This window comes from Colletes latitarsis, chromosome 4 (assembly GCF_051014445.1).
Source record: "Colletes latitarsis isolate SP2378_abdomen chromosome 4, iyColLati1, whole genome shotgun sequence".
Lineage (NCBI taxonomy): Eukaryota > Metazoa > Arthropoda > Insecta > Hymenoptera > Colletidae > Colletes > Colletes latitarsis.
In genome coordinates, this window is record NC_135137.1 from 40174011 (window position 1) to 40200430 (window position 26420).

A 26420-nucleotide genomic window follows, 5' to 3' on the forward strand; every position below is an offset into this window, starting at 1 on the left:
TTCCTAATTGTACGATAAACTTTATTCGTATTATCTTAGCTGTAAAATTGCTTATAATTAAGTAGTAACGTATTAAATTCTATGTACCTACGATTAATCGATACATCCGTCGGCTCAAGACAGGGAAACAGCAGAACGTCGATAAATGTTCCGTTTTATCGGACTACGTGGAAATGTTCAAATAGCTGACCCGATTCCTTCGTTTTATGCAACACGATCTGACTTTATCTTCCATGAAACGAACTCTTATCGGAAATGCCTCTGTGTACGACCAGTCGCATCCTAAAATTACGACTACGGGGTCTTATGCGCGCGATACGCGACGCTTAATTAAAAAGTCTAAAAGAATAATACGTGCTAAACGCACCGCGCGCGCGCCGCGTATCGATTAACGATAACGCGATTTATACGTCGCTCGTCGTGCGTTTATAAAAATTTGTAGGATCACGATAACCACGCGAATCAATAACTATAAAAACTATTTCTCCGTGAGATTAATGGTGCGCTTGTTCGTTAAAACGACAGTTTCAAGCCGTCGCCGTACGTCCAACGTGGCGTAAAAAAAAAAAAAAAGAGGATAAAGCTATCACAGAAGCCATCGCGATACGGATCTATAAATTGCGTACGGCTCGAATTAGATATGGATCTATGATCGGTTACGACCGATATACAGCGAGTCGAACTACACGCGTGACCGATCAAAACGTTTCCATGTGAATGGTGTCCCTGCTGGAATAGGCGTTCGAGATGTTGTTGCTGCTGCCCTGGCTGTAAATCGAGCCGTCGATCTCGTTGTCCATCTCCTCCGAGAAGTTAACGAGGACCTGGGAAATTAAAGTTCTTCGTCAGCTTGGCCCGCGAGCGCGGGAAAGGAAAATATCTGCTTTGGGACGGTGCCTCCTCTCGAGTTCTTTGCTCGTTCGTTTCAGTGATTGTTACTAGAAAACTACACAATTACTCGAGGTTTCCGTAGGCGAGACGTGAATGCATATTGCATTACACGCAGTAGAATTCGGAATATTTTAACCACAAATTCACATTGGATTTAATTTTCAAGAAGAGGGTAAATTTGAGTTGCGAAAAGTTAAATTCGGGACGTAGAACAAACGAAAGGAAAAGAACGCCGGGGGCGGATTACGGAAAATATTGGATTTCACGGCGAGCCAAAGGCAATTCTTCCCGAAGGGAACGAATTCTGTTCGGTGTCCTCGGAATTGCCGCAAACAAGTCCGTCGACGCGCGATTTCTGCCTCTTCGTGGGCGAGTTTGTATGTAAACCGCGTAAACTCGCCTCGTTTGCGGGAGTTTCGAGATTTTTATGGTTTCTCGTCGGAGGGAAAGCGTTTCGTCCTCGATGTCTCCGTTCCATCGAGTCCCTCTTCTTCCTATTTTATTCCCCGTCGCTCGACGCCGGAAACGAGCGTGCAATCCCCGTGCAACTTTCGCGATACGCATTTGCAATAATTGTCAATTTATCCGTCACGATACATTTCACGCGACCAATTGCCAATAAGTTTCGCCGAACAATTTTCGTTCCATAAACGTCGCACGCTGCGATGAGTTCGTGCGACGATGGAAAAATGGCCGCCATTGTGCGTTTCCCATAAAACTGATAATCCGTGTGTCTCCTACAACTACTTTCTACAGGCTTCATCGAGTACAGATTTACGTCGAGCTTAATTAAACGGATATTAAAGGGTTCCTAAACGTCTTTGCAACTCGAAACCTAAACCGAATTATGCGGGCGGAAACTATAGCTTGCCAGGAGACTCCTCGAGACGCGATAAACACGCTCGACGTTACTTTCGATTCGTCCAACAATTAAATTGCTACCGTTCGAGCGCCTTTGATCGCTCGGTTCTTCGTTCGCCGGAAAGAATTTACTTCCTACTCCCTTCCGTCGAATCGTCCGGTCGATCTCCCTTAAAAAGGATTCCCTTTCAATTTCGTTCCTTTGTCGAAGAATTCGTTTCGTTCGCTCCGAGTCCCTTCGAGCCGGGCTCCGGCACTGAAAAATAGCCTGGCGGAAACTATTTACCCTCTGTAACCGTGAAATTTACGTGCGCCGAGTAACTCGACTATTCGGTCAGTAGGCCACGTTCAGACTTTAAGGGTATATTAACAGATAAAAGAAAATTTAACGCCAAGTAAATATATGCACTCGAACTTTAAAGCGACGAATCGTGGAGGAGTACTTGCTCTATCATCGTCCCGAAAGTATTACGTTCGCTTCCACGGTCCCCAGAGTCGAATCCCTTCGAGAATTTATGGGATAAATGGAATCGCGAGATACGAACGACGCTAATACATTCGAAAGAACTTAAAAAGAGATTAGAAGACGAATGACGGCGATGAACGAGTCCAAAGTATCTGAAAAAGATTATTTTCTGTATGCCTAAACGATTGAAATATCTAACGAAAGTACGGTCTCGTTTAACGTTTATTGCTGGGTGCTCTAACGTCTGAATATTTTTGATGCTATGTTTACCAGGCCCTACGATTTATGACGATCGTTCCAAAGTATCACATTTGTTCCACGGTGATTTCGGAAGTTGCAGCAATTCGTTCCGCCGTGTGTTTTATTCGACGTCCGCGCGACTACTGACAAATTCGCGAACATCCTTAATTTTGCTATTAATTTCCGGTACGACAGGGTCTATTTTTGATACATTTTAAGAGACGAAATGGCGGAGGGGTGGAGCAGCTTTAATCGGCCAGTTGATTTTGGTCCGAGCATAGCTCGCGCTCTAAAATAAATAGCAAACCATCCGCGCGGAGCAGCACCGGAGAATAATACAGAGATTGGATTATTCAGCTGTTTTCATCGTTGGGCGAAACCGAATTATTATTCGGCTGGCCGTGTCGTTGGCCGCTTAATTAATATGCCCGCGTCGCCTCGGCGCAGTTAAATCACGCTCCCGCGCGATCGACTTCACCGAGGCTATCTTTCTATTTTCCTTTCATTATCTCCGGGCCATCGTCGACGCGTTATCTCGCTTATCATCGATAAAGTTACGCCGAGGAACGCGACGAGAAGGTCGGACGTTATCGTCGGTCCACCCCTCGAATCGTAGGGGGTTAATTAAGTCCTGGAAGTCGGGGGAAACCCGAAGAAACCCTTCGAGCAACGAAACCTCGATGGTATCGACCCCTCGATCGATCGACGATGATTAACGAAGCCTCGAGGTCTTTCCACGCAATTATTAAAGAGCAAACCCAGAGCGGACGGAAGGCACGGGGACGACACCTTCTCAGACTCGACCGAGACTGAGAAGGAGTAGTCTCTAAGTCGAGTTAATCTCCGGGGGATGAGCTTTGTGTACGGGTAAACATAACCGGATCAACAAATCCCGTGACAGCCGCGCGGGTGTATTCGGTCCGGAATCTTATCTCCATTAAGGAGACGCGAACAAACGACGCGAACGTGATTCCATTGAACGAGGCTAGACCCGCGGAATCTCGCGCTTATTCCAACGCCAGCCACCCTAATCGCTCGGCTATGAATTACTTAAACGTGCCGAGGCTTCGACAAAAATCTCTACAGAGATTATTCCACCTGGTGAATTACCAAATGGCTTAACCGGGACTTTATCTTGGATATTATTCTAGGCGAAACCGAGAGGCATAGTCTACCGTATTTTTAGCACTTTGAATCCTTGGGAAGCCATCGGTGTTGCGGCATTGAAATTCTTCCGGCTCGCGATGGGGGAAGATTAAATAGGATGAAAGTTACTTCGTTACGGGGAAATTAAATTGTTCCCGGGAAGTAATCAATTAGGGAACAGTTTTACAGGGCACCGCGGAGGAACAGTCGGACGCTAGTTGCGATAGGACGAATCGGAAAGCATTTAGGCGAGCTTAGACACAGACGTCGCGCGGATCTGGTCCTCCTATCTGGTCGTGAACCGTACAGACTACACACAAGTGCGAGCCGTAAGACGGCTGGGGTCCATTAATATTCCTCAGGCTAGGTGGGACGTGAACGAGAATCGTCCTTAGTCGAACGGATGGAGGCAGCGTGCACTGGCAGTGCATCATCTGTTGGAGACACCGACGTACTATATTGCACGCTCCCCCCCGGAACTTCATCGATTCCCGTTTGATTCGAAACGTTTGTTCGGAATTGTCCTTCGAACGTACAGCGAGGGATGAAATGCACTCTGACTCGAAACAATTTTCCCTTCGTCTGGACTCCAACGCGTTGACTGACAGACCAAACCCCTCAAATTGTCCACGAAAATGGAACTTTATTCCATTTGAGTGGCAGTCGATACGTTAAGAAAGTAACGATATCGAAATAACTTGTAACTAGTGGATATATGCCTCTATTTCGAGATTAATTCAGAGACGATGTGGGGAGAGTTTGTCGTTGCAAATTATCCTCGAATCGGTGTGTTTAAGACGCTTCGAAGAAAAACTTTTGAAACTTGTGCGACACAAACCTGATCCAGCGAACTTTGGGTCAGCGTGTAGTCGGTGGCTTTGAGTTCCTCGGCCAACAGCTTCACTTTATTGAAGCTGGTACTCAGCGGCATGTCTTGGCTTCGCGGTAGGAGCAGACGCGCCGCCGTGGCCTGCCTAGAAGAGACTATGGCCTGGGGAAGGTACTTCGTCAAGGCTTTCTTCAGGGCCTCGGAGGAAATCGGTTGTCGGAATCGCAGGAACGCCACGTATCCCTCGCCGAACCTGCGAGCAAAGCGAATCAAAAGACATATTACGGGATATAAACGAAGGAAAACGGAACCTCCAGTTCGATAACGAGAGTAATATCAGCCCAATAAAAAAGTAGTTTAAAACATTTAAAGCTTCTGATTCCATCCAATAACCAAACTTACTGTGCGACAGCATCGAAGCAGAGAACGTTCGATGAAATGACGCCAAAGTTCCCCGTCGAGCGAAAATATTTAACGACGAGGGTCGTAAACTCGATGTTTTGAATTTGATGGTATCGTTCGATAGGTCGATATTGGCGCCGAGTATTTCATACGCACCGGGAATACGGCGACGTTTACCTCTAAAAAAAAAGCCTCACAGGCAGGTTCTCGCTATTCAACGTTCTCTGGAGGATGCGGATGGATCGCAGAACGGTAGCCCAGGTTGCACACGTGCTCGAGATATCGTAAATTCTCTCGTGCTCGATGCCACGGAGGAAAGAGAAAACGGTACAGGGGGATCTAAGAGGGACATTTTCCCCCCTCGGAGTCGCTTCTGGAGAGCCAAATGGCGCGCGAGCTAAATATTTATGGCGCTGCACGTTATTCTGGAAAGGCAGTTAAACGGCCGCGCATTACAATGGCTCCGTGCAACGCTGGTAACACGACGCGCATCGTTGTAATAACTGGACGTAATCTCCAGCCGTGCGCTCCCCGGTTTGAAATACAATGGAACGCCGCCCCCGCGCCTGGGGATCGAGCACCGGCGTTCGGGCGTTCGGTGCCTCGGGAAATGATCGATGGAATTAAAAATCAATCGGCAGCACGCGCCCGGGACACCGTCAAATAAATTGTTGCGTTACGAATTTTGCCAGAAAGCCTCTATCGGGAGAACAAACCGACACGAACAATCCATCAGTTGAAACAACATCATTAAAATGCACCGAGTAAAATTAATCCTGCCCGGATACCGGGACGCTGCACGTTCGACTGGAATAATTGAACGCTCCGTTGCGATCGTTAATGGTGTATTATTATCGAATGGAACTTTTCAGTCGCTGAATCGTATATTCCAGTGAACTGTTCCATTCGAACGTTCTCTGCCACGGGTGTCAAACGTAAGCCCAACTTTGTTTATTCTATTCCTAAGCAACAGAGTTGCTCTAGACTTTCTCCTTATATTCAAGCTGTAGGGAAACTTACTTGTGCTTCAGATGCTGCGGCGTTCCTATGCACCTAAGACCAGCTTTGGCAAGAATACCGACTCTGTTGCACAAACTCTCGCACTCCGCCACGCTGTGCGAAGTCAGGATCACGCAGCTCTGGTTCTTCGTCATTCGCCTGATCGTCTTGGCCACCAGATCCTTCGTGGCGGGATCCATACCGCTGCGAGACAAAAATTCAAACATCGATGTAAAAAAAAAAACGACAAAGTCGCTATTGAAATAAAAAATTCCGCTTTCTCGAGGAAGTACCTCGTCGGCTCGTCCATGAGAACCACGGCGACGGGCGCCATTACGCTGAGGGCGGCGCACAATTTCCTTTTATTACCGCCGCTGAGGCTGCTCACCCTTTTGTGCGCGTACTTGAGAAGATCGAGCCTCTTCAGCATCGACTCGACCGCCTGAAACGTTTTTTCGCGCACGTTGAACTCCGTCGAGGGGGAAACAAACGACGAGGATCGTCCATCACGCGTGCACCGCGGAGCAAAGTTTGTCGGTAATCCCGGCGCGAAATAAAAAGGGAACGCGGTAAAGATTCACGCAGCTGCCCGCCGTCTTATATTCCGGTCGCTTTACGTTTGTTTCCAAGTTCGAAACGCGGAATAATTAAAAATACAATCCTCCCCGGGAACTTACTTAAAGGTCCTCGGGAGGAGCTAGCGAGCGTACGCGAGCCGAAAGTTTAAACGTAAATCAACTCTCTCTCTCTCACCTTGGGAACGTTGCTCAGTCCGCAAACTTCCCCGTGAATAGTCAGACACTGATGCGGACTTAGAAAACCGTCTAGACTGTCGCTCTGAGGGCAATAACCGACTTCCCCGTTGCAGAGAGGCCCCGAGCCGATCTGTTCGCCCTTCAGAATGATTCTGCCAGCCGTGGGAATGATCTCCGTGGTCAGCATCCGGAAGGTCGTGCTCTTTCCGGCCCCGTTGGTACCCAAAAGGCCGAAACACTTGCCAGCCTGCACGCCTATGCTCAGATTCTGCACGGCCACGTTGGTCCCGTAAACGCTTCTGTATTCCTTTCGAAGCTTCACCGTTTGCAGAACGTCGTCCGACATGGCGCCCTCCACCCTCATTCTCTCCTTCGAGACATCGTCGTCCTCCTGGACGACCTCGTGAGGACACCTCTGTCTCCTCCAGGTGGGGAATACTCGACATTCGATGATCAGATTGATGGAGAACAGAATGCTGCCCACGACTGCCAGTAGAACGTAATGGAGACCCAGCAGGTCCCAGCTCAGAGGCGACTGATAGGTGTTCATATGGAATTTTTCCAGCAGCTGAGCCGTGATGTCGTTCCGCGATATTTGCATCAAAGCGTCGCCCAGAGCGTATTGCGGGAATATCAATAAAATATTGTGCAAAACGTTTCTCACGTCCTCCGCCGTCTTGGTCTTGCCAAGAATGTCGAGCACCAAAATGGTGGCCAGCGAGGCCACGCCTATGAACGTGTTCACGCAGAAGAGCACCATGTTGGACAGACTCGAGTCGTCGAAGACCTTTTCTATCAGGTGCGAGAACGGTATCGCCGCCCACCTGTGAAAACCGAATGCGTTCGCAAGGGATACCATCGATGGAAATATCGCGGATACTTACGCGAACAGGAAGAGCATGAGGCAAATTCCTGGTAGATTGTCCCTGGCGACGTACGCTGGGAGACCAAAGATCTCGAAAACAATCACAGCCATGAGGATGGACAGGCCAAACACCTGGAAGATCGGGGTCGAATTCAAATTGGCACGCGATCTTTATTCCTATTCTCGTTTCGTCCACTCACGAATAGATCCCAGATTAACGCGGTCGTCCAGTAGGTGACAGGATGGACTCCGGCCAAGAAGAGGATCCTCTTCTCTTCCGACAGACGTTCACGCACCAATTCCTTCGATCCCTGAGCGGCCACCAAACTGAACGCTATTAAAAGGACCAGGGCCACGCCGACGTCCGCCACGTGCTGCAACCTGCGACCAAAATTTTATTAAAAATTTCCTCTGTTTATTCACAGAAAAAACTAGGGTCGCGTAGGTAGCCTGAAACTCAAGTTTTGGACTCTTTGATAGGTTCATTCTACCATCTAACGATAGAAACAATTTTATTCCGCGTTTTCCATTTATATTCCCTCGAAGAATCAACCCCTGCACGGTCGAAACGCTTTGTATAAATCGTACGGATCCCGATATATTTTCCTTGGCGTTGCAGGGATTGTTATTATTAAAATGGAACGGCAAATGCACGCGAAATCGTCCCGGATGAACAAGGTTTCGGTAATGGAACCAACGGCATCCAATTCGAACGTACGATGTCACGATCGCGCGAGCACGGCCGGGTTAATTAAAAGTAAACGCAACACGCGCGATTTTGTTTCGCAGATTTTCCAGCGCGTTCTGTCCGCGCGATAAGATCGCCCGCGAATGTTAATATCTGACCCGGGTAATTGGATCGCGCTTATTGCAATAAAACGCAACAGCGGGTGCAAACGGAGCTCTTCTTGCTTCGTCTTTCGCGCTTTTTAACGTCGACTAAAAATTCAATCCGCGCTCGTATCGACTGGACAAACTTTCGGGAAGAATGAAGAATGTTTTCAACTTGAAATTAAAAGCAACGAACTAGTTTGCACGTAGATCAGAACTTACAGAGTTGTTCGATTCAACTGATCGCTGGATAACCTCAACGGATGATTGAGCGTTGTTAGATGCCCCTGGACGCCGGATGCTCGTAGAATGGCTTCGTTCAGAGCGTTCAGGTACGACGGTAGAGCGTGGTGACCCTTGTTGTTGTACCAAACGACGAATAATGGTTCGCCTTTGGTGTGCGACAACGACCATCCGCCATACCTGTAAACAAAGAAAAACCCAGTCGACGAACCTTGAAATACCAAACGATCGTCAAGGTTTCGTCCATCGAGGATACCTCTTTTCTATGTATTCCTGGTGGGTGGACACTATCCAATCGAGGGTAGGTTTGCCGGGCAAAACTTGCAGAAGACCTTCGACGGCCTGGGACACTCCGTGACACGTCTGTTGGCCGTCCAGGCACTCGCAGGTTCCGGTATCCTAATCGAACATGAATATTTATTTCATCTAACGCGTTCTACTCTCTCAAAATTATTAATATCCTTAATTGTCGTACGTTTGGTAAGGTTTGCCAAGCGCCAGCGTAATCGTCCCCGAATCGATCGTGTAGCTGGAAGGACACGTGTTGCAGGAACGGGTCGTTGCCATTGTCGATGCTGTAGAGAATTCCCAAAATGATTTCGACGACGTCCAATGACCGCTAAACAATTTAATTACCTGTAGAAATGTGTTAGATGAGTGTCGTAGAGTTTCGGTGTGAGAGGCAACGCTGGCTCGTCTCCGGATGGTGGTCTTATCAAAGAGAATCCCATGGCGACTGCGACGAACACCGTAGGCAGGAAGAGACCGGCGAAAAATGCCATCCAATCTTTCCTGAAGTGCCATACCCTTTTCTTCAGCAAGGCCTTGGCCTGTCTAACGGGGGACGGGTTTAAAGAGGGTTCGACGTCGATCAAATCAACGTCGTCGGGCATCGATAGACCTGCGAAACGTCCAGGCTCGTCTATCAAGATGATAGATTTTAAATAAGGTTCTTTCCATGCTGTGCTTCGCGTACCCACGTGCTCGACGCTGCCGACGCTCGCGACGCTGTCCTGGCTGGCTCTGATAACCGACGATCCGCTATCCGCGCGAGAACAGAGGTCCAGGAAGACTCTTTCTAGGCTGTCGCATTCTAGGGAAAAGTGGGAATAACCTAGGATCTTTCGATTGTCTTCCAACGCCTTCGCTGCTTGCGCGATACTAGACAATTTAGGAAATTTAACATTGCATCAATCTTATTCTAGTTCTAGTCTATTTTAATTTAACGTAGATCATCTTACTTGTTGTTGATACCGTTCTTCCCCTGAAACGGAAGCGTGACGACGACCTCCGTGCCAGTGATTTCATTGGTCCACGCGTTGGACACCGCTTCTTCGATCACATTTTTTAGAGTCTCCAACTTCTTCCTCTCGATCGAGTCAGAGTTCCCGTCTCGTTCGCTAGGAAAGGACACCAGGAGTCTGTACCCGCGACCGTGCATCATCTTCAAGGACAACGGGGATCCCGTGCAGAGTATCTTCCCCTTGTGCATCACGACCACCGTGTCGCTCAGCATGTCAGCCTCGTCCAGATGATGGGTCGAAAGAATCACGGTCCTGCCGATTCTGTGCTGATCGATCAGCCGCCAGATCCTGCGCCTCGCCGCAGGATCCACCCCCGCGCCTGGCTCGTCCAGGATCACCAATTTCGGCGAGCCTAGAAACGCTAGAGCCACGCAGAGCCTTCTCTTCGTACCACCCGATAGACGGTAGACTGGCTCGTGCTCCTGTTTGCCCAGCTCCAAGGACGTCAGCATCCTGAGGATCGGAGAATCCTTAGGGGTGGGTCGAAATTTGGGAAAGAGGGTTTTCTAAAATTCAACGAATATGGGGAATGATCTGTACTAAACAGGGTAGAATAGTCCTGAGGAGTAAATCGGGGGTAAGGCTCTGCAAATAACTGCTTCGAAGTGTTATATTTAATTTATTTGTTATGGTAATTGAGTCAAAAGACAGAAGCTTCTCGGTGGATATTCATGAAATTAAAATAAGGTTTTCGATTGTAGAATGGAAAGAAAATAAAATAAAATTTAATCGACTTACTCGTTCACGTTTCGTTGCATATCGCCGTCGTCTTTGGGCCTCTTGAGTTTCGCGTAAAAGATCATATGTTCCCTGGGCGTCAAAGTACTGATGAGTACGTTATCCTGAGGGCAGACCCCTATGTCAGGTTTGCAGTCCTCTTCACCGATCAAACAAATCTCACCGGTGGTCGGAGCCAGCATCCCCGTCAGCATCTTGCTGAAACGAAAGTACACACTCAAAAGACGAGAATGAATCCGGATTCGCCGAGCTCACGGCTTGGAAATCCCGGAATCCGTTTGCTCGCGTTAAAGGGAATGGGTTACAACTTCCCTAAGCGACACGCTCGGAATTTGAGGCGCTAATCGCTCGTTTCACCCCCTAACTAAACGTTGTTGCCACGGTGGTAAATAGGATCTACGGTTTTCCTTTTAAAAAATAATAAAAAGGGGCTAAAAAAATGAAATATTTACGTACATGATGGTGGTCTTCCCAGCCCCGTTTCTGCCTAGAAGACTGGTCACTTCCCCTTCGCAGAGCTTGAGATTAAAATCGTCTACGGCCACAACTTCGCCCTGATCGGTATTGTAAACCTTCCTGACGCCTTCGAACTTGACTCCAGTCTGTTTCTCGTTCACTATCAAGCTGCTGACGTCGCTCTGCTCGTCTGTATACCGCGCGCCACAGAAAATATTGCGTATCTTAGAACCGGGAAATCGGGTTCGAGCGAGAAGTTGCTCGAAACGGAGAAGCAAGCTCTTACCCCTCGGTACAGCTTATCGAGTCCTCGAGGAAGCGTGTTAAAAACGGTTTTCAGCATAAAATCATGCGCTTTGGATAAATTTAGACCCCCGTTCGGGAACCTGGTTCGCCTCGCCTCGAGACGAGTCCTCGCGAGAAAAAGGAACCCGCTATTCGCATGCAACGCCGGGGCCCGCAATTTATATTTCGCGTCTTTGCATAGAAAACTACGGGGAAACGGGGAGAACTGGCGCGATAAAACACAACGTCTTAAATTGTTGCGCGTTTCGAAGGTTTACGTTAAAATCTAGGGGGAACCCGCGCATGCAAACTATCGAGAGGAATTTCCTGGAAACACCCGTTTCCCGATGCGACCGGACCGAAACATTGAATAAATTAAGGCGTTTCGCGCGCGAATTCTCATTCTCACGGAGGAGAAGCAACAACAAACATTTGCATACCCGGCACGATCCAAACATTTCGAATAGCTCCTTCCCGTGCAAATTTTACGAAACGGACGAACGTATAACGTTTATGCAGATTAAATCGCGTTACGTCTTACCGTACGTGACTCCGTACAGGGGGGGTAGAAAAATATCTAGACTATCGGGGGTGGATTCTATCGGACACTGAACATCCATCGAACGAATCTTTCGCGCGAAAGAATTTTTCCTCGAAAGTGTCGAGATTTTTGACGTATTTTCAGCGATCCAGAGGCGGAAGTAGAATCTACCCCCCATGGATCTATAAATTGTTATGAAATTTTGATCGGAACAAGAGGTATCCGAGCGTTTGGACCGTGTAGGGCGAAGCTGGGACAAAACGGAGTATAGAAATTGAAGCCAGAGAGGGTGAAATATCGTGCAAGAGCGAAAAAGCCGAGTGCGATACCTTGGTAAATGGCTGAGGGGTGGAGAACGTCGTTAGTGAAATAGAAGTTGTTGACGAAGGCGTGGTAGCTCGGCTTGCTATAGAGAGAACACGTGTTGGCCCACCATAAGCTACGGGACCTCAAATCGTGAAAGCCCCTGCCTGGAAAATTATTGGCCAATGCTCGTCCGTTTGTAAAAAAAAAAAAAATGACTCACCGGTCGTCGTCGATTTCTTTTGGGGGGGTACACGGTGCACGACCGTTTCGAGGACTCGGGGGATCTTTCGCGCTTCGATACCCGGTCCTCTTGGCTTTTCTCGCTCCGTAGCATCGGTTGCGGTTACACGCGAAACCCTCCCGTGAAATTTTCCGCGGAAATTTACGACGCTGCGAGCGTGAATGCATTATCGTCGCTCCGTTCTCTTTGCCCTCTTTCGCTTTTACCGCGTCATCAACGCGCAGAGGGTGCCGTGAAATTTGCTAAGAAAACTCGAGAATGCAATTCGGGACCGTGCTCAAGAATTCCTGATGAAATTCTCCGGCATGTAACAGAGGGAAATTAGAGCTGGGCTGTTTCGTAAATACATAGATATCGTTGTACGTCATTTTCCTTCTTTTTTCCATCGCCGTCCGTTGTACCGTGCAATTTCAGCGACGCGTTAACGACAAAACAGTAATTGTACGAAGGAGTACACGCGCACAGATTAGAATCCGTTTCACCAGCACCACAAACGCGAGGGTGAGATTAGAATATTATTGTGCGTGGACCGTTCGATTTGCAAAGGAACGACCCTGTTTGTAACAGTTACGGATAATCGTACGAATCTGCGGGGAAAACACGAAACAAAAACGTGAGAATAGAGAGGGTTTGCACAAACATTTTGCAGAACGTGACACCTCCACCGTTTGAAAGATCGATTGTACAGAGTTCCAAGAGTACCTGATGGTAAACGAAAAGCGTCGGCAAGTTTCTACCTGAATTGGTGTATCTGGCGATGAGATACCCGATCAGGGCGTAAATACAACCGTCCAGGGCGATCATCAGGAGCACCAGGCCCAAGGACATCGAGTCTCCGGGGCTGGATTCCTCCCACATGGCGCCCCACGTTAGACCGATTCCTTGCACCTCCTTTCTGGCCGCGTACAAGCAACCGTAACAGAAGCTGGTCGACATACTGAGACACTGGAAATTTTCCATCGATCAGTCCGCTGGATCGCGTGGCACCGCGAACCGGAAGCGAATAATAAATTGTTCTACTCCTCGATGGATAAATCGAGCAAAAGAACATGTTATCGCGACGCTCGCAGTTTGCGGAAATGAATTGTTCGAACGCGTTATGTATCACAGAAACGCTGTTGCGGCGGCGAAACGATAACTTACGATGAGAAGCTTATAACCGAGACCTATAACGGCTTCCATAGCAATGACAATGATGTACGGCATGAATGTCAGCAAAAACATTACCACGGTGGTAATCGCAGCCAAGCTCGCCGAGCTGCACACCGTCGAGATCATGTAGCTGAAAATTTATTCGCGTCCTTTAATACGGAGAAGCGTGTACGGAATACGGGAAATTCGTAAAACGTAGCTCACCAGAAGGTTACGACGGAGAAAGAATAATCGAGCATCATGATCAGAACCAACGAGGGATCGGACTTTGGCAGAACCTTTCCCCCAAGAAGAACCAGGGCGATGGAAGACATTATTATCACCAGCTCCACGAACGTGGTGATGAACCAGGCCATGGTGTTCCTCCATGGTTTCAGTCCCATCACGCTCATTACCTGAAGACCGATCGAAATTTAAATTCACCGATATCGTTGTTTAAAAATTGTTTCCGTACCATAGCGTTCTGCGATTCTCTCTCCCAAACCACGTGTCTGACTGCCGCCCCCACGCACATCATCAGCGCGAAGAAGAAGCATACTTGTATGCCCTGGGACTCGTAAAGAGTGGTCTGAAAACTACAACATCGTCGTTCTCAGATTCGAATTTCGCGAATAAATGGCAACGATTAGAGTTAAACGCTCACGGTACGTCCTTCCAACAGGGATACGGCATCTGTTGCGTCAGAGTCTGCCAATCCTGGTCTCTGTGGCTCTTCGTCTTTATGATAGCTCGATCGACAGAGTCCTGAAGTTGCACGAACCCTCTGAGGTACCTGAGATGCTCGATGAAGCTGCTCTCCGGGCCAGGGATCCAAAATTGGTTTTTCAATCTCTTCGTGGACTGCACGTAGTCGATGTCCATGCGAATCTTGTACACCACGTCCTGGGGCAGTTCGTGCTCCAGCGATCTCCTTGATCTCCCAGAATCTTCCAGGAACACAACACCGGCTAAAAACTCTCGCGTCTCCATCAGGACTCTAGCCTCCGCCTCCATTTCGTCCTCGCTGCGAAACCCTCGGATCCGATCCACCAGCACGCACCCCAATAAATCGTTCAGCATACCGATCATCCCGATGAAACGTTTGGACTTTTTCAGTCGCCACGAGATCTCGCTGAGATTCATATCGGAGAAGCTTTCTGCAAAAACGAGAAACGTCTAGAGAAAGCTGGTCGAATCGTAGCCATTCGGAGACCCACCGCTTTCGAAATTTCCACCCCCGAAGGACTTGATCGCGATCTTCATAACGTCCGAGGACATCATTCCTTGCAGGTCTTTCAGGCTGTCGCTCATTTCCGATAGGTTCACCAACGACGTGAGAGTCTTCTCGAAACTGTCCATCAGCGTCCCGAAGTTCTCCATTTCCGCGAACGTTCCGTTCGCCAGTGTCATAACTTTGTTTATGGCTGTCGTGTTCGGGGCGTAAAGGATCTGTCCGCGCAACAAGGGTTTAACGTAAGACCATATAATCTTCCCGCCTCCCATAGCGATCATGCTTTTGTAAGTGTCCCTACAGAAATCAGCTGCAACGAAGAGCTCCATTTTTATTCGCGTTTCACGATAAATAAATTAATTAAATATCGTTTGTACGTACAAGGCAAAGAATCGAGCTCCGTCTGGTCGGACTCTTTGTTGTTGTCCTCGAGTTTCGAGATGATTTTGTACAGGTCGCTGTTGTCGGTTACCATGGCTTGACCGCACAGCATTTCGCTAGAGTCCTGAAGGAACCTCGAAGCTGCGAAATGCATTCAAACGTTTCTAAGTCTAACAGAACTGGTTCGATTTCGTGTCGACTTACTGGAGACTGGTTGGTCCGCCTCTTCTTTCGAGTTCGCTTGCAAAGCTTCCGCCGCTGGCATCTTCGAGGCGAGTCGATCCCTGAAGAATGGTATCAATTCTGCAGCCACTCCAAGATTATCCAACACCATCTTCCCCTCCACCTCGGTCAAGTTCGCGTTGGCCATTATGTTCTTCACGTTCGCGCTCATTAACTACACCAACAAAGATCACCAAAGTTATCTCGATCAATTTTATCGTAGATCCTACTACTCACAGTTTTAAAAATATAATCAAAGTTCAAGTGCTTGATGAGCGCGATCGTCACGTTCTGCGTCTGCGAGTCCTCCAGTTGACAAATGGCGGAACTGACTTCTTCAGCGGTGATCCGACCGCCGTTGAAGCTCAACATCTCGCTGAGTTTGGTCGGTGAGCAAATTGTATCCTTCAAACTGAGAGCGTTTCTTTCTTTCATGAACACGGAGATCATGTCTATCTTCGCGTGGCTCAACATCGACGCGACGTCGTTCGAGACCCCGACCTTCTCCACCAAATACCTGCTCACCACGTCCCAGTTGTCGAACATGTCTCTGATGACGTCTGAAAACACAAGGATCAACCCCACGATTCTTTCGACCGGACGGAAAATAGCCACGGAATCCTACATTTGATGTTGAGTAGACCCAAGTTCTTGAAGATGTCCATCGACTCCAGCGCGTCTATTATTCTGTAGAGATCGTCCACTACTTCTTTGTCGGCTATGAACGGCTTCACGTCCTCCACGACTTCCTTCATTCTGCAGGATTAGGTTTCTTTTACGTACAGCGTTCTAAATATCGAAAATGACTGGATTCTCTTACCCGTCGAAAAGCTTGTCCACGATCTTGTCCTTCAAGATATTGACCACCCCGTCGACGATGTCTGGAACACCCAGGGCGTCGGAGACGTTCTCGAAGTCTATTTTACTGACCACGTCGAGCAGATCGCCGCTCTCCCCGATCACCACGGATATGTGTCTCAGGATCTCCTTCAGCCACGTCAAGTTCCACGCAGAGTCCATCCGCCAGCCCCTCAGCTCGCGATCTATGCGATCCAGATCCAAGCTCCGCGACAGTCGTTCGGCGATTTCGACCAACGAAGGGTAACCGGTCGCCTTTGGATCGTACTGGAACATTTTTCCCATCCTCTTGGAGCTCAAACGATCGTACAAAACCGTGGCGTTCCGACACTCGAGCTTCGTCCGACACAGGGAACCGTTTCTATCGTTCATGACCGCGTTCACGTTAATCATCGCGCCGGGCAAGAACGTCTCGACGTCGCCGACGTCCGACGCCTTCACCACGTCTCGAACCAACTTCCAGATCGGTACGTAGTTCTCCGCCATTACGGTCAGGGCCTCTATGTTCTTGTGGTTCCTCGCGGTGTCGAGGATGAACACGTTGCTCTGCAGGGAATCCAATATCGCGAGCACCACGGACACGTACCTTGATCGAAATTATTTCTTAAAGCTAATCTACGTCCAAAGGATCGAAACAAAATAGAAAATTCTTTGGAAGACTCGAGCACTTACAGTCCGGGTCTGGAAAAGGCGGGTCGTCCAAAGAACTTGTGATAGCACTGTTGAATTCTGTCGCTGTAGGTCTCGTTCTGGAAATTTACTACAATGTCGACCACCTGGTGCAAGATCTTCTCAAGACTGGACACAAATTCGTCCCTGGTCCGTTTAACGTTCAAGGACTTGTAATTCTGGATCTGGAAGGCGTTAAACATTGCATAGAAATCGCGAACGAAGGCGATGGTAGGTATCCCTCACCATGCTGACAGTTTCATTCCAGCGAAAATCGCGCATCAGAATGTCATGAATTTCCGATACGTGCAATCGATTCAGCTGGCAGAGGAGCTTCAAGTAAAGCTGATGGTTCTTCAGCTGAGAATCGAGGACCTCGAAGAGGAACGTGGAGCACCAGGGGCAGTCTCTGAGGTGGATAAAAGGCAATTTCTATCAACGCGTCTTGTAATAAACAAATTCCGCGGATGCTAACGCGAACGACTTACTCGGAATTCGCGCCAGAATTCAGAACGTCCCTCGCTATCGTCGAGAGTTTTTCCACCACCGAATGTGCGAGAGCTCTCGAGTCCTGTAATAATTCCGAAACGTTAGACGTACGCTGAAAATATGCTAGGTCGAACGTTACCTCTTTCTCGTACTGGGACAAAAAGTCTTTGTAAGTGCCCTCCTTGAACGACGTCCACCACGTAGGAATCTTTGGCTCCTTGAATCCGTCCGCCGCCACTCGAATTATCGTCGACTGAATGTGATCCAATCTTTCCTCCAGGTAGGCGTCGTTATATTCCGAGGACGTGTTCCGCGACGCTCGATTCTCCTTATAAAACCATTTTAAATTCGATTTTCCTTCGTCAAATTGTTCGAAATATAATTATCAACGCCGGCTAGACGTTGCTCTAACATGGTCCAGAGTATCGTGGGAGCAGTTAGATAAGCCAGAAAAAGATTAATGCAATTACCTCGTACTTGGCGTCGAGGGGCAATACATCGATCAACGTCAGCTCCCTGTCGGTGAGAACGAACTTCTGGCAAAAGTTGGTGATACTCGACAAAAGGACCTTCTTCCTGACGAAACTGGGCACGATCAAATATTTGTCCACGTCGCACGGGTGTGCTTTGCCGAGCGCGAGTTTCGCCACGAAATCGGTCAATCTGTCCGTCTGGACGAAGGTGTTGGCGACGCTGACGGCGATGTTCGGCATGTCCTCTATCAGAGTTAAGATAGGTTTCACCTTGGAGTTCTCGTAGATGATCCTAATCTTTTGCCAGACGTCACCGCCGGCCAGCAGATCGATCGTGGCGTCCATAAGCTGGTACATTCTGAACAATTTAACGAAAAAGTCCGGGGAATCCGATCGCTGGGTGATCCATCGACGTACCCAGACCTGCTCGGTTCTGCGTAGAAGCGACAAGGTTTCGTTGGAGAGGTTGCTCCAGGTCGTCGAGTCGAAGATCTTCGATCTGACGGTCAAATATGGCGCCGTAGACGATAGATTCAACGCGGTGTCGGCCAGCCTGGCCAAAGACGAGCTCAACGGCGTCAATTTCGTCAATGTGGATCTTCGTCCTGACACGGCGAGCTGTCCAGGCATTTCTTTGATATAAAAACTGCAAATAGGAAAATTATCGAGCGTTAATTCGTACTCACGTAATACTCTTCGCTGGTGATGGTCCTCAGCAACTGGTACGGATCGAACGAGCATATTTCGTTTATAAATCGTGTCCTGTTCGGGGTGGACCAGTAGCTCGAATTGAAGCGAAAATTGCACATGGTACGTCTTATGTCTTCGTAGGGCAAGAAAGCGTCCACCGTCGCGACGACCGTGCTGAGGCTAGCACCTAAAGAGATCGTTTCCTCGGGATGAGCATCGAGGATTTTCAATAACTGTCGCGCGTCGCCGCTTTCCACGAAATCCCACACGTTTACGCGATCGTTCTGCACTTTGATATTTTGCAAAGCGGTTGCAACGTGAATCAGTGCTTCGGAGACACCCTCCACTACCAGTCGGTAGTTCGTCCACTCGTAGGGCTGCTTCAACTCCTGGAAAAACGAATCAGTAATCTGTGATCCTTTTTTTCTAGGCCTTCGCTGGTCTCTCGAATATCTTCTACCTTGTAAATTGACTTTGTTTTATCGTAGTCCACCAAGCTGCCTCTCAATTTCCGTAGCAGATTCTGCAAATAGGTCCTCGAGAACGGAACCTCGATCGTCGCGTTACCCTGCGTGATGTTATTGACGAGCTTCGCGAGATCGTAGACGTCACCGATCGACGTCATCAAGAACGATCGGTATTTATTGACAGGCTTCCTCCAAACGGACTTCTCGGACATGTATAAGTCGGTGTAGGCGTTGAAATTGTCGGGATCGAGGTCGCAGGTGAAGTTCTTCAAGCTTCTGTACTCGTTGTAAGTGAGACCGACGAGGGAGTCGGACCACCATTCGAACAATTGCAAACAGGTGACGGCGGTGCCGTTGTCGAGCGACTCGACGATTCGTTTGTCCACGTCGGGATCCGATAATCCGGTCGCTAACGTGGCCAAGACGTACGGTAATCGATTGTAATAAATCGCCACGGGTGTACTGCCATTGAATCCCAACAAGGACAGCCAGTTGATGTACGTCGTGCCATTATTTATCGATCCTGGATCGGAAAATAGCGTTCCACGTAGCAAAAAAAAATTTTTAACAACGATTTTAACGATCGTTCGATACTCACTGTCGTGCAAAATATCGGTCGCGACTTTCGCCGACTTGTAGACAACGTGAGCGATGAATTTCGACAGGATGAGAACGCGATCCTTAATGACGATCTCCGAATCCCACATTTCGCTGGCCGAGAGATTGCTTTGGAACGCTGCCACGGTCTTGTCGAGCTCCAAATCGACGTAGAAGAGAATATTTCTACAAAATGTCGTCTCTTCATTCGCGTCCTCCGTGTGATAATATCAATAATCCCGTTGGATTTACCGGGGCGTACTTATTATCAAATAAACATTAATTTATGTAATTTTACTTGGTACAAACCGCACCGCGAAGCGTAAAAGTTTGAATTAATCTCTGTTTGATCGATAAATACGCGCGTGCTCTGGAAAGCCCGATCGATCCATCGATTTTATCGTGTTTATTTACGAGCACACGAGAACGAGAAAAAAGTATGGATTACGATGAAAAGAAATCGAGAAGCTCCGAGCATACAGACCTCAAAGGAGACCATGTTGGGAGATAAAACGTAAGAGACGAATAAATAAAGTTACCTTACGTCGTTTTTAACGTCAGACCATCTCTCCTGGAATACACTTTTAACTTCAGGCACCAGCGACTCGAGATTTTCCCAAAAATTCGGCTGCTCCACCAGAACTACGTCTCTCGCGTCGTTGATCAGATTGTCCAGCTTCTTGACCACACGGCGAAATCTCACGTAACCGTGGATCCAATCGAACGAGGGCAGTTGGACCTTAAAGTCGTCCTGGAACTGATTTTCGCGTGGATAAACGGGGCCGTATTTTATAAACGGAAGTAAAACTACTCACGATATGCCGCACGTTGATTAACAACGGCTGCTCCTTCCATTCTCGTATAAACAAAGCCGGATTGCAAGAGATTCTTTCTATCTCTCGTACTATTTCACGGGTGCCGTTTCGCAATTCCATCGCGGAACCGACGCTTTTCCTTTGTACGCAGGGCCATTGTTTCTCCTGAGATTTGTAATCGTCCAGGACGGATATCTGTAACAGACGTTGCGAGAGAAAGGAAACGGGCGGGTGAACGTAATTTCGGGGATCGAAAGAAAACTGGGGAAACGTACGAGGTGAATCGGTTTCATGGTGATAAGGTCCGCCACGTCGAGTATCAGGGGTGACAGATTTCGGAGGAGGGCGCTGAGGATCATTTCGGTCTGCGGCATGTCCCTCAGTATTTCCGGAAGCCTGGCAGTGTGATTGTTCTTCTGGATCTGATCGACGATCTTCTCGACGTTGTAGAATACCGCCGACGTCGCCCAGCCGATCGCGTGCATGCTCTTCCATCCGTTTCTCTCTTGTATGTTGAACAGCGGGCTCTCCATCACGCTGAAGAACTTGCAGATCAGACCTACACTGCAAAAAGACATAACGTATCGCTAAAGGGATAACAACGATATTATTTACGTCTGAATTTTATTATCGAGTAGCCCGCTCGCTATTTAGAATTAAAATATATTCGATTCGAACAGTGGATAGTTTCGAAAGATCAGCTTCAGCGACGTACTGCTGTTAAATCTAATTTCCAAGGGATTGAAGGGCTTGAGAGTAAAATTAAAACTAAAGCTCTACACAAGGGTAAACTAAATTATTGCATTAAACCAACTACGCTAAAAAGGACGGCAAAAGTACAGCAGGTTAAAGGGTAGATAAATGAAAGAGAATAGCAGTATAGCGATAAAAGGTTTTACAAAGGTTATACGTAGCGATTACCGGAAAAGAAGGCAGCCACGTGCAGAAGCAGAATAACACAATTATAGTGGCAATTAATGTTACAAGTCTTTAATTATGACTGCTTTTAAAATAAAGATGAACATGTGAATATTCCAGGAACTTTTCTTATTGATATGTGACGGGGATCTTGCATTTATGAGCGAATTCATTATTCAAACGACGTTTTGGTTCCCTGCCTTATGACCCCCTCGAGGTACATAATAGATACACTAAACGGTAGAAAATTATACATCTTGCTAAAAGGAACGCGATACAAATACAATATAACGACATATAAAACGTGTACACCGGAATTAGGCAAAATGTAATGTAGTTACATTCGCCACCACGCTATTATACACGCAATAATCATAATTGCGCTGTAATCACGCAGTGTTACTGCCTAATTGCGGCGTAATTATAATCGTAAATCTTTAAAGCACGTAGTAACTGTTCAATTGTCGCGATTACAGTGCAATTGGAGTAATCGGATTACACTTTGCCAAAACCTGGCGCATACTATACAGAATCTATCCCTTAGAACAATTATCTCCATTGTTCGCTTACCTGATCTGGAAAGCATCCTCCACCGCTAGATTGGTGGTCCAAGAGTCACTAAAGTCTCTCTTCAGTTTCTCCAAATTCGCTAAACTATCGTCCGGATCCTTCTGACGCATCAAAGCATCGATGTACCGATAAATCTCGATCGTCTGCGCGTTGAATCTCGTCCAGTCGAAGTCGTTCCCCCTCGGTCTTTTCGCTCCCTTCAAGTTGAAATCCAGCTTGCTCTGCACCGACCTCGAGAGACGACAGACCAGAGCTTTCAACAGAGTGTCGTGCGAGCGCTTTGGAAAATTTAATAAAGCCGGCGGACTCGGGTCCGTGCAGTAGCTTCTGGTGAAATTCTTATACTCTAAAATTTTCAAAACCTGCGGATAAAGATGTTCCGTGCTATGATAAAAAGCTTCTCGCGTTTCGCGATAGCAGAGGTCTCTGAATAATAAATTTCTATTACGCCATCGTTCACCGACCTTATCCCTGTCTGTCGCGGTCAAGTAGAACGCCTCGATCAGCTCCGTTTTGTGTTCCCTGACTTGCTCGACCCAGTCGGTGTTCACCGTTCGTAGATCCCGCAGTATCTGTCCACCCAACAGATCTATTTCCATCAGATCGCCCTTGATCACGTGGAACATGAAACCGCAGCAGACCATCTTTTTCACTATGCTCAAATGGATACCCAGGCTGCACAGAACGCGAAAAGAAAACTGTCAGAGCGAGATTCGATCGACGATCGGAGGTGCTTTCTTTGTTTTATAAGCTCCTCGATAATAGAAACGCCCAACGATTGACAAACGCTCACACGTCCAGTCTTCCTTGCGATTGAGTTTCCTCGAAAGCTCTCGTCCACTTGTCGTTAACCTTAAAAACCGACCAGTCGGGACCCGGTAGGGTCGGTGAGGTCAGGTACGACACGAATCCTTTCACGCTCCTGACGATCGACGTTAGATTCGCTTTTTCGACCGGAACCGGGTGGCTGAACGCCATGCTGGCGGCTGCGCCAAAAGTGTCCATCGTCTGTCGAAATTACTTTCAAAGCATGAGAACAATCGCGAGCCTTTACGCAGACATTAATGGAACACGATGCTTACGATGTTCTCGAAGTTCGTTAGCTCCAAACAGTTGTACACGTCGGAGATGAACTTCTTCCCGGAATCGCTGCAGAGTACATCGCTGATCTGTTTCGAGTCGTAATTCGTGTCTTTAAAATGTTCGAAAATCTCGTCCAACGTGTCGTTCCGGCAAAAGTAGACTTCCGGCTCCGATTCGTTCACGAATTTCTGAAAAGCGCGTTAAATTTCTCTGAACATTGGACGAGGAGCGAACCGTGATATGGAATACAAGGATTATCAACCTCGACAAAGCTTAATTTGGAAAACGATCGCAGCAGCGTTCGATAAACGTTCGGATCGAACTTCGTTAACAATTGTTCCACCGTGGCCCTGTGATTTATAGAGACGTTGTAAAGCCTGTTTTCCAGGTCGTCGTTGATAATAGCCGAGTGGTGAGCCATTCTGATGATGCTCTGCGCAAAGGCGAACGCGTAACTCAAAGAGTCCAGGATGTTCTTCGAAAAAAAGTTCCTGAGTCCGTCCAAAATTTCAGGTGGGCTGTAAACAAAATTAGTAGAATCTCGTTGAATATCTATCGTATTATTTAAGAAGCTCACAGCTGGATCTCGTCCTTGTGGCGATTGATGATCGTTTTGACGAGCTTCGCTTCGCTCTGCAGAATCGCAAAGGTCAGATCCAAAATTTGGGTGAGATTCTCGTCGATCCTTATGTTGGTGAACAGGTGATCCATGGGGCTCTTCAGTCGGTCCATTACAGCGAAAAAGTCGTCGGAAGCTGCAGTTTCTCGATTCCCGATCATCCCTTTTACCAGCTCCAATAATTTATTCAGTCTCAAGAACGCCTGCCGCACGATCGACCAATCGCGATCACTCGAGAACACCGGGTCCAAAACTGTCAGCGCCTTGTCCACGCTGGGGACACATTCGAAAAAATGATTGTTACGCCCCGATCACTCGAGAGATCGTTTCCAAACGAGTACTCACAACGTGAGATCGATCTCCTTGAACGTGACGTTCTTAAAAACCATTATCATCTTCGGTAACCATTGGCGTAGCCTTAAGTACTTCGGAACGTGGTCCTCCACGATTTGCAGATCCAAGATCGTTTCGACCGCTCGTTTCAAGTCCTTGAAGAAATCGTAGTCGCGAAACTTTGCCATTACGCGATCGACCATTTCCAGCAAGCCGGAGAAGTCCAGATGCTTGGACAAGTTCTCAAGGATCCCGGGTATCATTTCCGAGTCGATTCCGCAGAGTATCTTCGAGATCTCGACAAAGTCCTCCTCCCTGGGCAGTATCAGGTACTTCTTCAGGCTCTCCGGCGAACATATCACCCCGTCGATGTTGGACGAGCCGAACGTCTCGATAAGCTATCACGATAATCAGAAACAATTAAATCGTCGGATCATTTATTGGTCGTTTGGTTTTTTTACTCGACGATACTAACGTATAGCAATTTTATGGACGACTCGAACAGCTCGTCGATCAATCCTTCGCGAGCGTACGGCATCTGCTGCTCGAGGAGACTCTTGATCGTGTCGTGATCGTTGAACAGATCGCCCAACCGGATACCGCGATCTACGCAACGAATTCGACGATTTAAATGATTTTTCTCTATGTTGTGCGTCGAATTTCTGCACGCGTACCGAAAAGTGCCTTGATTTCCGGCTTGGTGAGTATCTGAGCCATCGATTTTAGGAGCTGGATACTGTTGGGCATCGTTTTCACGGCGGAAAGGATCGTCTCGTTGCCGAGCATCGGTTGCAGCTCGACGACCAGCGGACCTAGACTGTCGCAAAAATATATTTGCAACTCTACTTTTATTAATAGAATGCATACAAAAGATGTTAACGTTCATTTCAGTGTTATTTATGCAGGGTGCACAGATACCCTGTTGACTCGTTTGCGGTTTGACGAATGATTTGCAACGAACGTTAAAATTTAATATCGAGAGATACCCGGTTTACAGTAAAAATCGATGTAGAACCGCAAACGAGAAATAAAAGTGTCGAGCGTGTTGGTGTTCTTTTTTGGACTAACGTGGCGTTCCCGTAAGAAGGAACCTCTTCGTATTCCGTGAGGGGATCGCACGGGTTTCCGAGGCTGCAAATGAAACTCTGAACGAATGGAAGCAGACCGTTTCGCGGCATCGACCTCGCAGGAAATTGGCAAGTAGGATAGTACTTCGGGTCCACATTGTCGCGGATCGTGTAGAGGATCATGAACACGACCACGGGCCATACGAACACCAGAGCCAATATCCCCTAAACATTCAATTTCGTACACGTCTCTTACACGCATTCCCAGACCTCCGGAAAATGATTTTTAATCGCTGTTAAATAATTACCGGTTGCCGTTTCCGGACGATGTAGTTCTTCCAAAGAAGAAGCCCGATTTGGTCGACCCTCATTTTCACGAGGGTGATCCGAACCTGCAAAATCAGTTAAAGAAATATTCTCATCCGAGTGGTCAATCGATTAAATACACAGATTATTACGATTGATAGATCGCAGAGTTATTACACGCGATTTCAATAGCTCGAAAGGAATAAATCACGAATGGCGATAGTAAATATCAATAAAAAGTTTGACGACTTTTGGCTGGCGCGCGAGATTTCTGGAAAGTCGGAAAGGAAATTCCGAATTCGCGTAACCCCCATAGATCGTTTTATCCCGCCTGGAAAGTTGCAAGAATCTTGCGGAACTCGGGGAAAGTAAGTTCGACGGGGAAAGAACTACGGTTTTTGGCTCTTCGCGACAAGAGTGTATGGGTAAGCTCGTACAAGTTACAAAAATCTCACTTTGTCTTTATGGGAGGCACGGGGTAAAACCGTCGCGTCGAAGTCTCGATTCAACTTCCTTCGTCTTCTTGCGATAAAGTTATTTTCGGTTATGTCGGGATCGTGTACTTTCCGAAACGTTCCATTTCCCAAATGAGAGCAAACAGAGTTTAGTTCGATCGTTAGAATTACTTTTACGAAACGACCTACGCCGAAGACGGTGAAAATCCTTATCTAGATAATGATTTCCAACAACGAACAAAGCGATATACAGGGTGTTCGGCCACCCCTGGGAAAAATTTTAATAGCGGATTCTAGAGGCCAAAATAAGACGAAAATCAAGAAAGAAACTGCGACGCGTTATTTCTTCGCCGAAAAGACGATCAAATTTCTTTTTTTAGCCTCAGGTTTATTAATTTGTATAAAAAAATACACTTCCAGATCGTACGTTCGCGGGAAAATTTGTTCAAAAGGAAAGTTAGATATCATTCACTGTTCAGTCCTCGGCATTTAAACTTTCTGTTACAACATGCTGCACCCATCAACAGAACGTGTAATTTTATGAATACATGTAGCAGAAAATTAGACTTCTTTGACGGGTTCCCATACCTCCTTCGGATCTACCATTTGTAAAGTCATTACCACAGATTTAACTATCGTACAAACTT

General features: G+C 47.5%; 1 protein-coding gene across 3 annotated transcripts in view; it reads right to left on the reverse strand.

Moving 5' to 3' along the window:
• The window catches only part of Ldd (lipid droplet defective), a 31245-nt gene continuing 4825 nt past the window's right edge, over positions 1-26420 (reverse strand). For 2 of the 3 annotated variants that reach the window (XM_076764522.1, XM_076764523.1), the window contains exons 2-50: positions 25321-25404; positions 25014-25237; positions 24620-24762; positions 24421-24551; positions 23958-24343; positions 23571-23885; positions 23256-23511; positions 22993-23181; positions 22704-22918; positions 22375-22585; positions 21911-22272; positions 20698-20986; positions 20423-20617; positions 20147-20364; positions 19609-19793; positions 19004-19533; positions 18540-18932; positions 17851-18471; positions 17520-17708; positions 17380-17462; positions 17138-17300; positions 16895-17076; positions 16185-16808; positions 15990-16120; positions 15602-15924; positions 15347-15539; positions 15143-15283; positions 14748-15071; positions 14195-14687; positions 14006-14126; positions 13756-13946; positions 13543-13681; positions 13137-13344; positions 12182-12322; positions 11027-11216; positions 10571-10768; positions 9770-10285; positions 9505-9689; positions 9165-9429; positions 9004-9103; positions 8785-8927; positions 8508-8708; positions 7655-7835; positions 7474-7586; positions 6588-7413; positions 6128-6276; positions 5856-6038; positions 4443-4686; positions 1-824 (exon numbers count right to left, since the gene is read on the reverse strand). In XM_076764522.1, coding sequence (XP_076620637.1) covers positions 699-824; positions 4443-4686; positions 5856-6038; positions 6128-6276; positions 6588-7413; positions 7474-7586; positions 7655-7835; positions 8508-8708; positions 8785-8927; positions 9004-9103; positions 9165-9429; positions 9505-9689; positions 9770-10285; positions 10571-10768; positions 11027-11216; positions 12182-12322; positions 13137-13344; positions 13543-13681; positions 13756-13946; positions 14006-14126; positions 14195-14687; positions 14748-15071; positions 15143-15283; positions 15347-15539; positions 15602-15924; positions 15990-16120; positions 16185-16808; positions 16895-17076; positions 17138-17300; positions 17380-17462; positions 17520-17708; positions 17851-18471; positions 18540-18932; positions 19004-19533; positions 19609-19793; positions 20147-20364; positions 20423-20617; positions 20698-20986; positions 21911-22272; positions 22375-22585; positions 22704-22918; positions 22993-23181; positions 23256-23511; positions 23571-23885; positions 23958-24343; positions 24421-24551; positions 24620-24762; positions 25014-25237; positions 25321-25383 — 12192 coding nt within the window. In that variant the 5' untranslated portion in view covers positions 25384-25404 and the 3' untranslated portion in view covers positions 1-698. The remainder of the gene's footprint in view (positions 825-4442; positions 4687-5855; positions 6039-6127; positions 6277-6587; positions 7414-7473; positions 7587-7654; positions 7836-8507; positions 8709-8784; positions 8928-9003; positions 9104-9164; positions 9430-9504; positions 9690-9769; positions 10286-10570; positions 10769-11026; positions 11217-12181; positions 12323-13136; positions 13345-13542; positions 13682-13755; positions 13947-14005; positions 14127-14194; positions 14688-14747; positions 15072-15142; positions 15284-15346; positions 15540-15601; positions 15925-15989; positions 16121-16184; positions 16809-16894; positions 17077-17137; positions 17301-17379; positions 17463-17519; positions 17709-17850; positions 18472-18539; positions 18933-19003; positions 19534-19608; positions 19794-20146; positions 20365-20422; positions 20618-20697; positions 20987-21910; positions 22273-22374; positions 22586-22703; positions 22919-22992; positions 23182-23255; positions 23512-23570; positions 23886-23957; positions 24344-24420; positions 24552-24619; positions 24763-25013; positions 25238-25320; positions 25405-26420) is intronic. The other variant, XM_076764524.1, reaches the window with a different exon arrangement.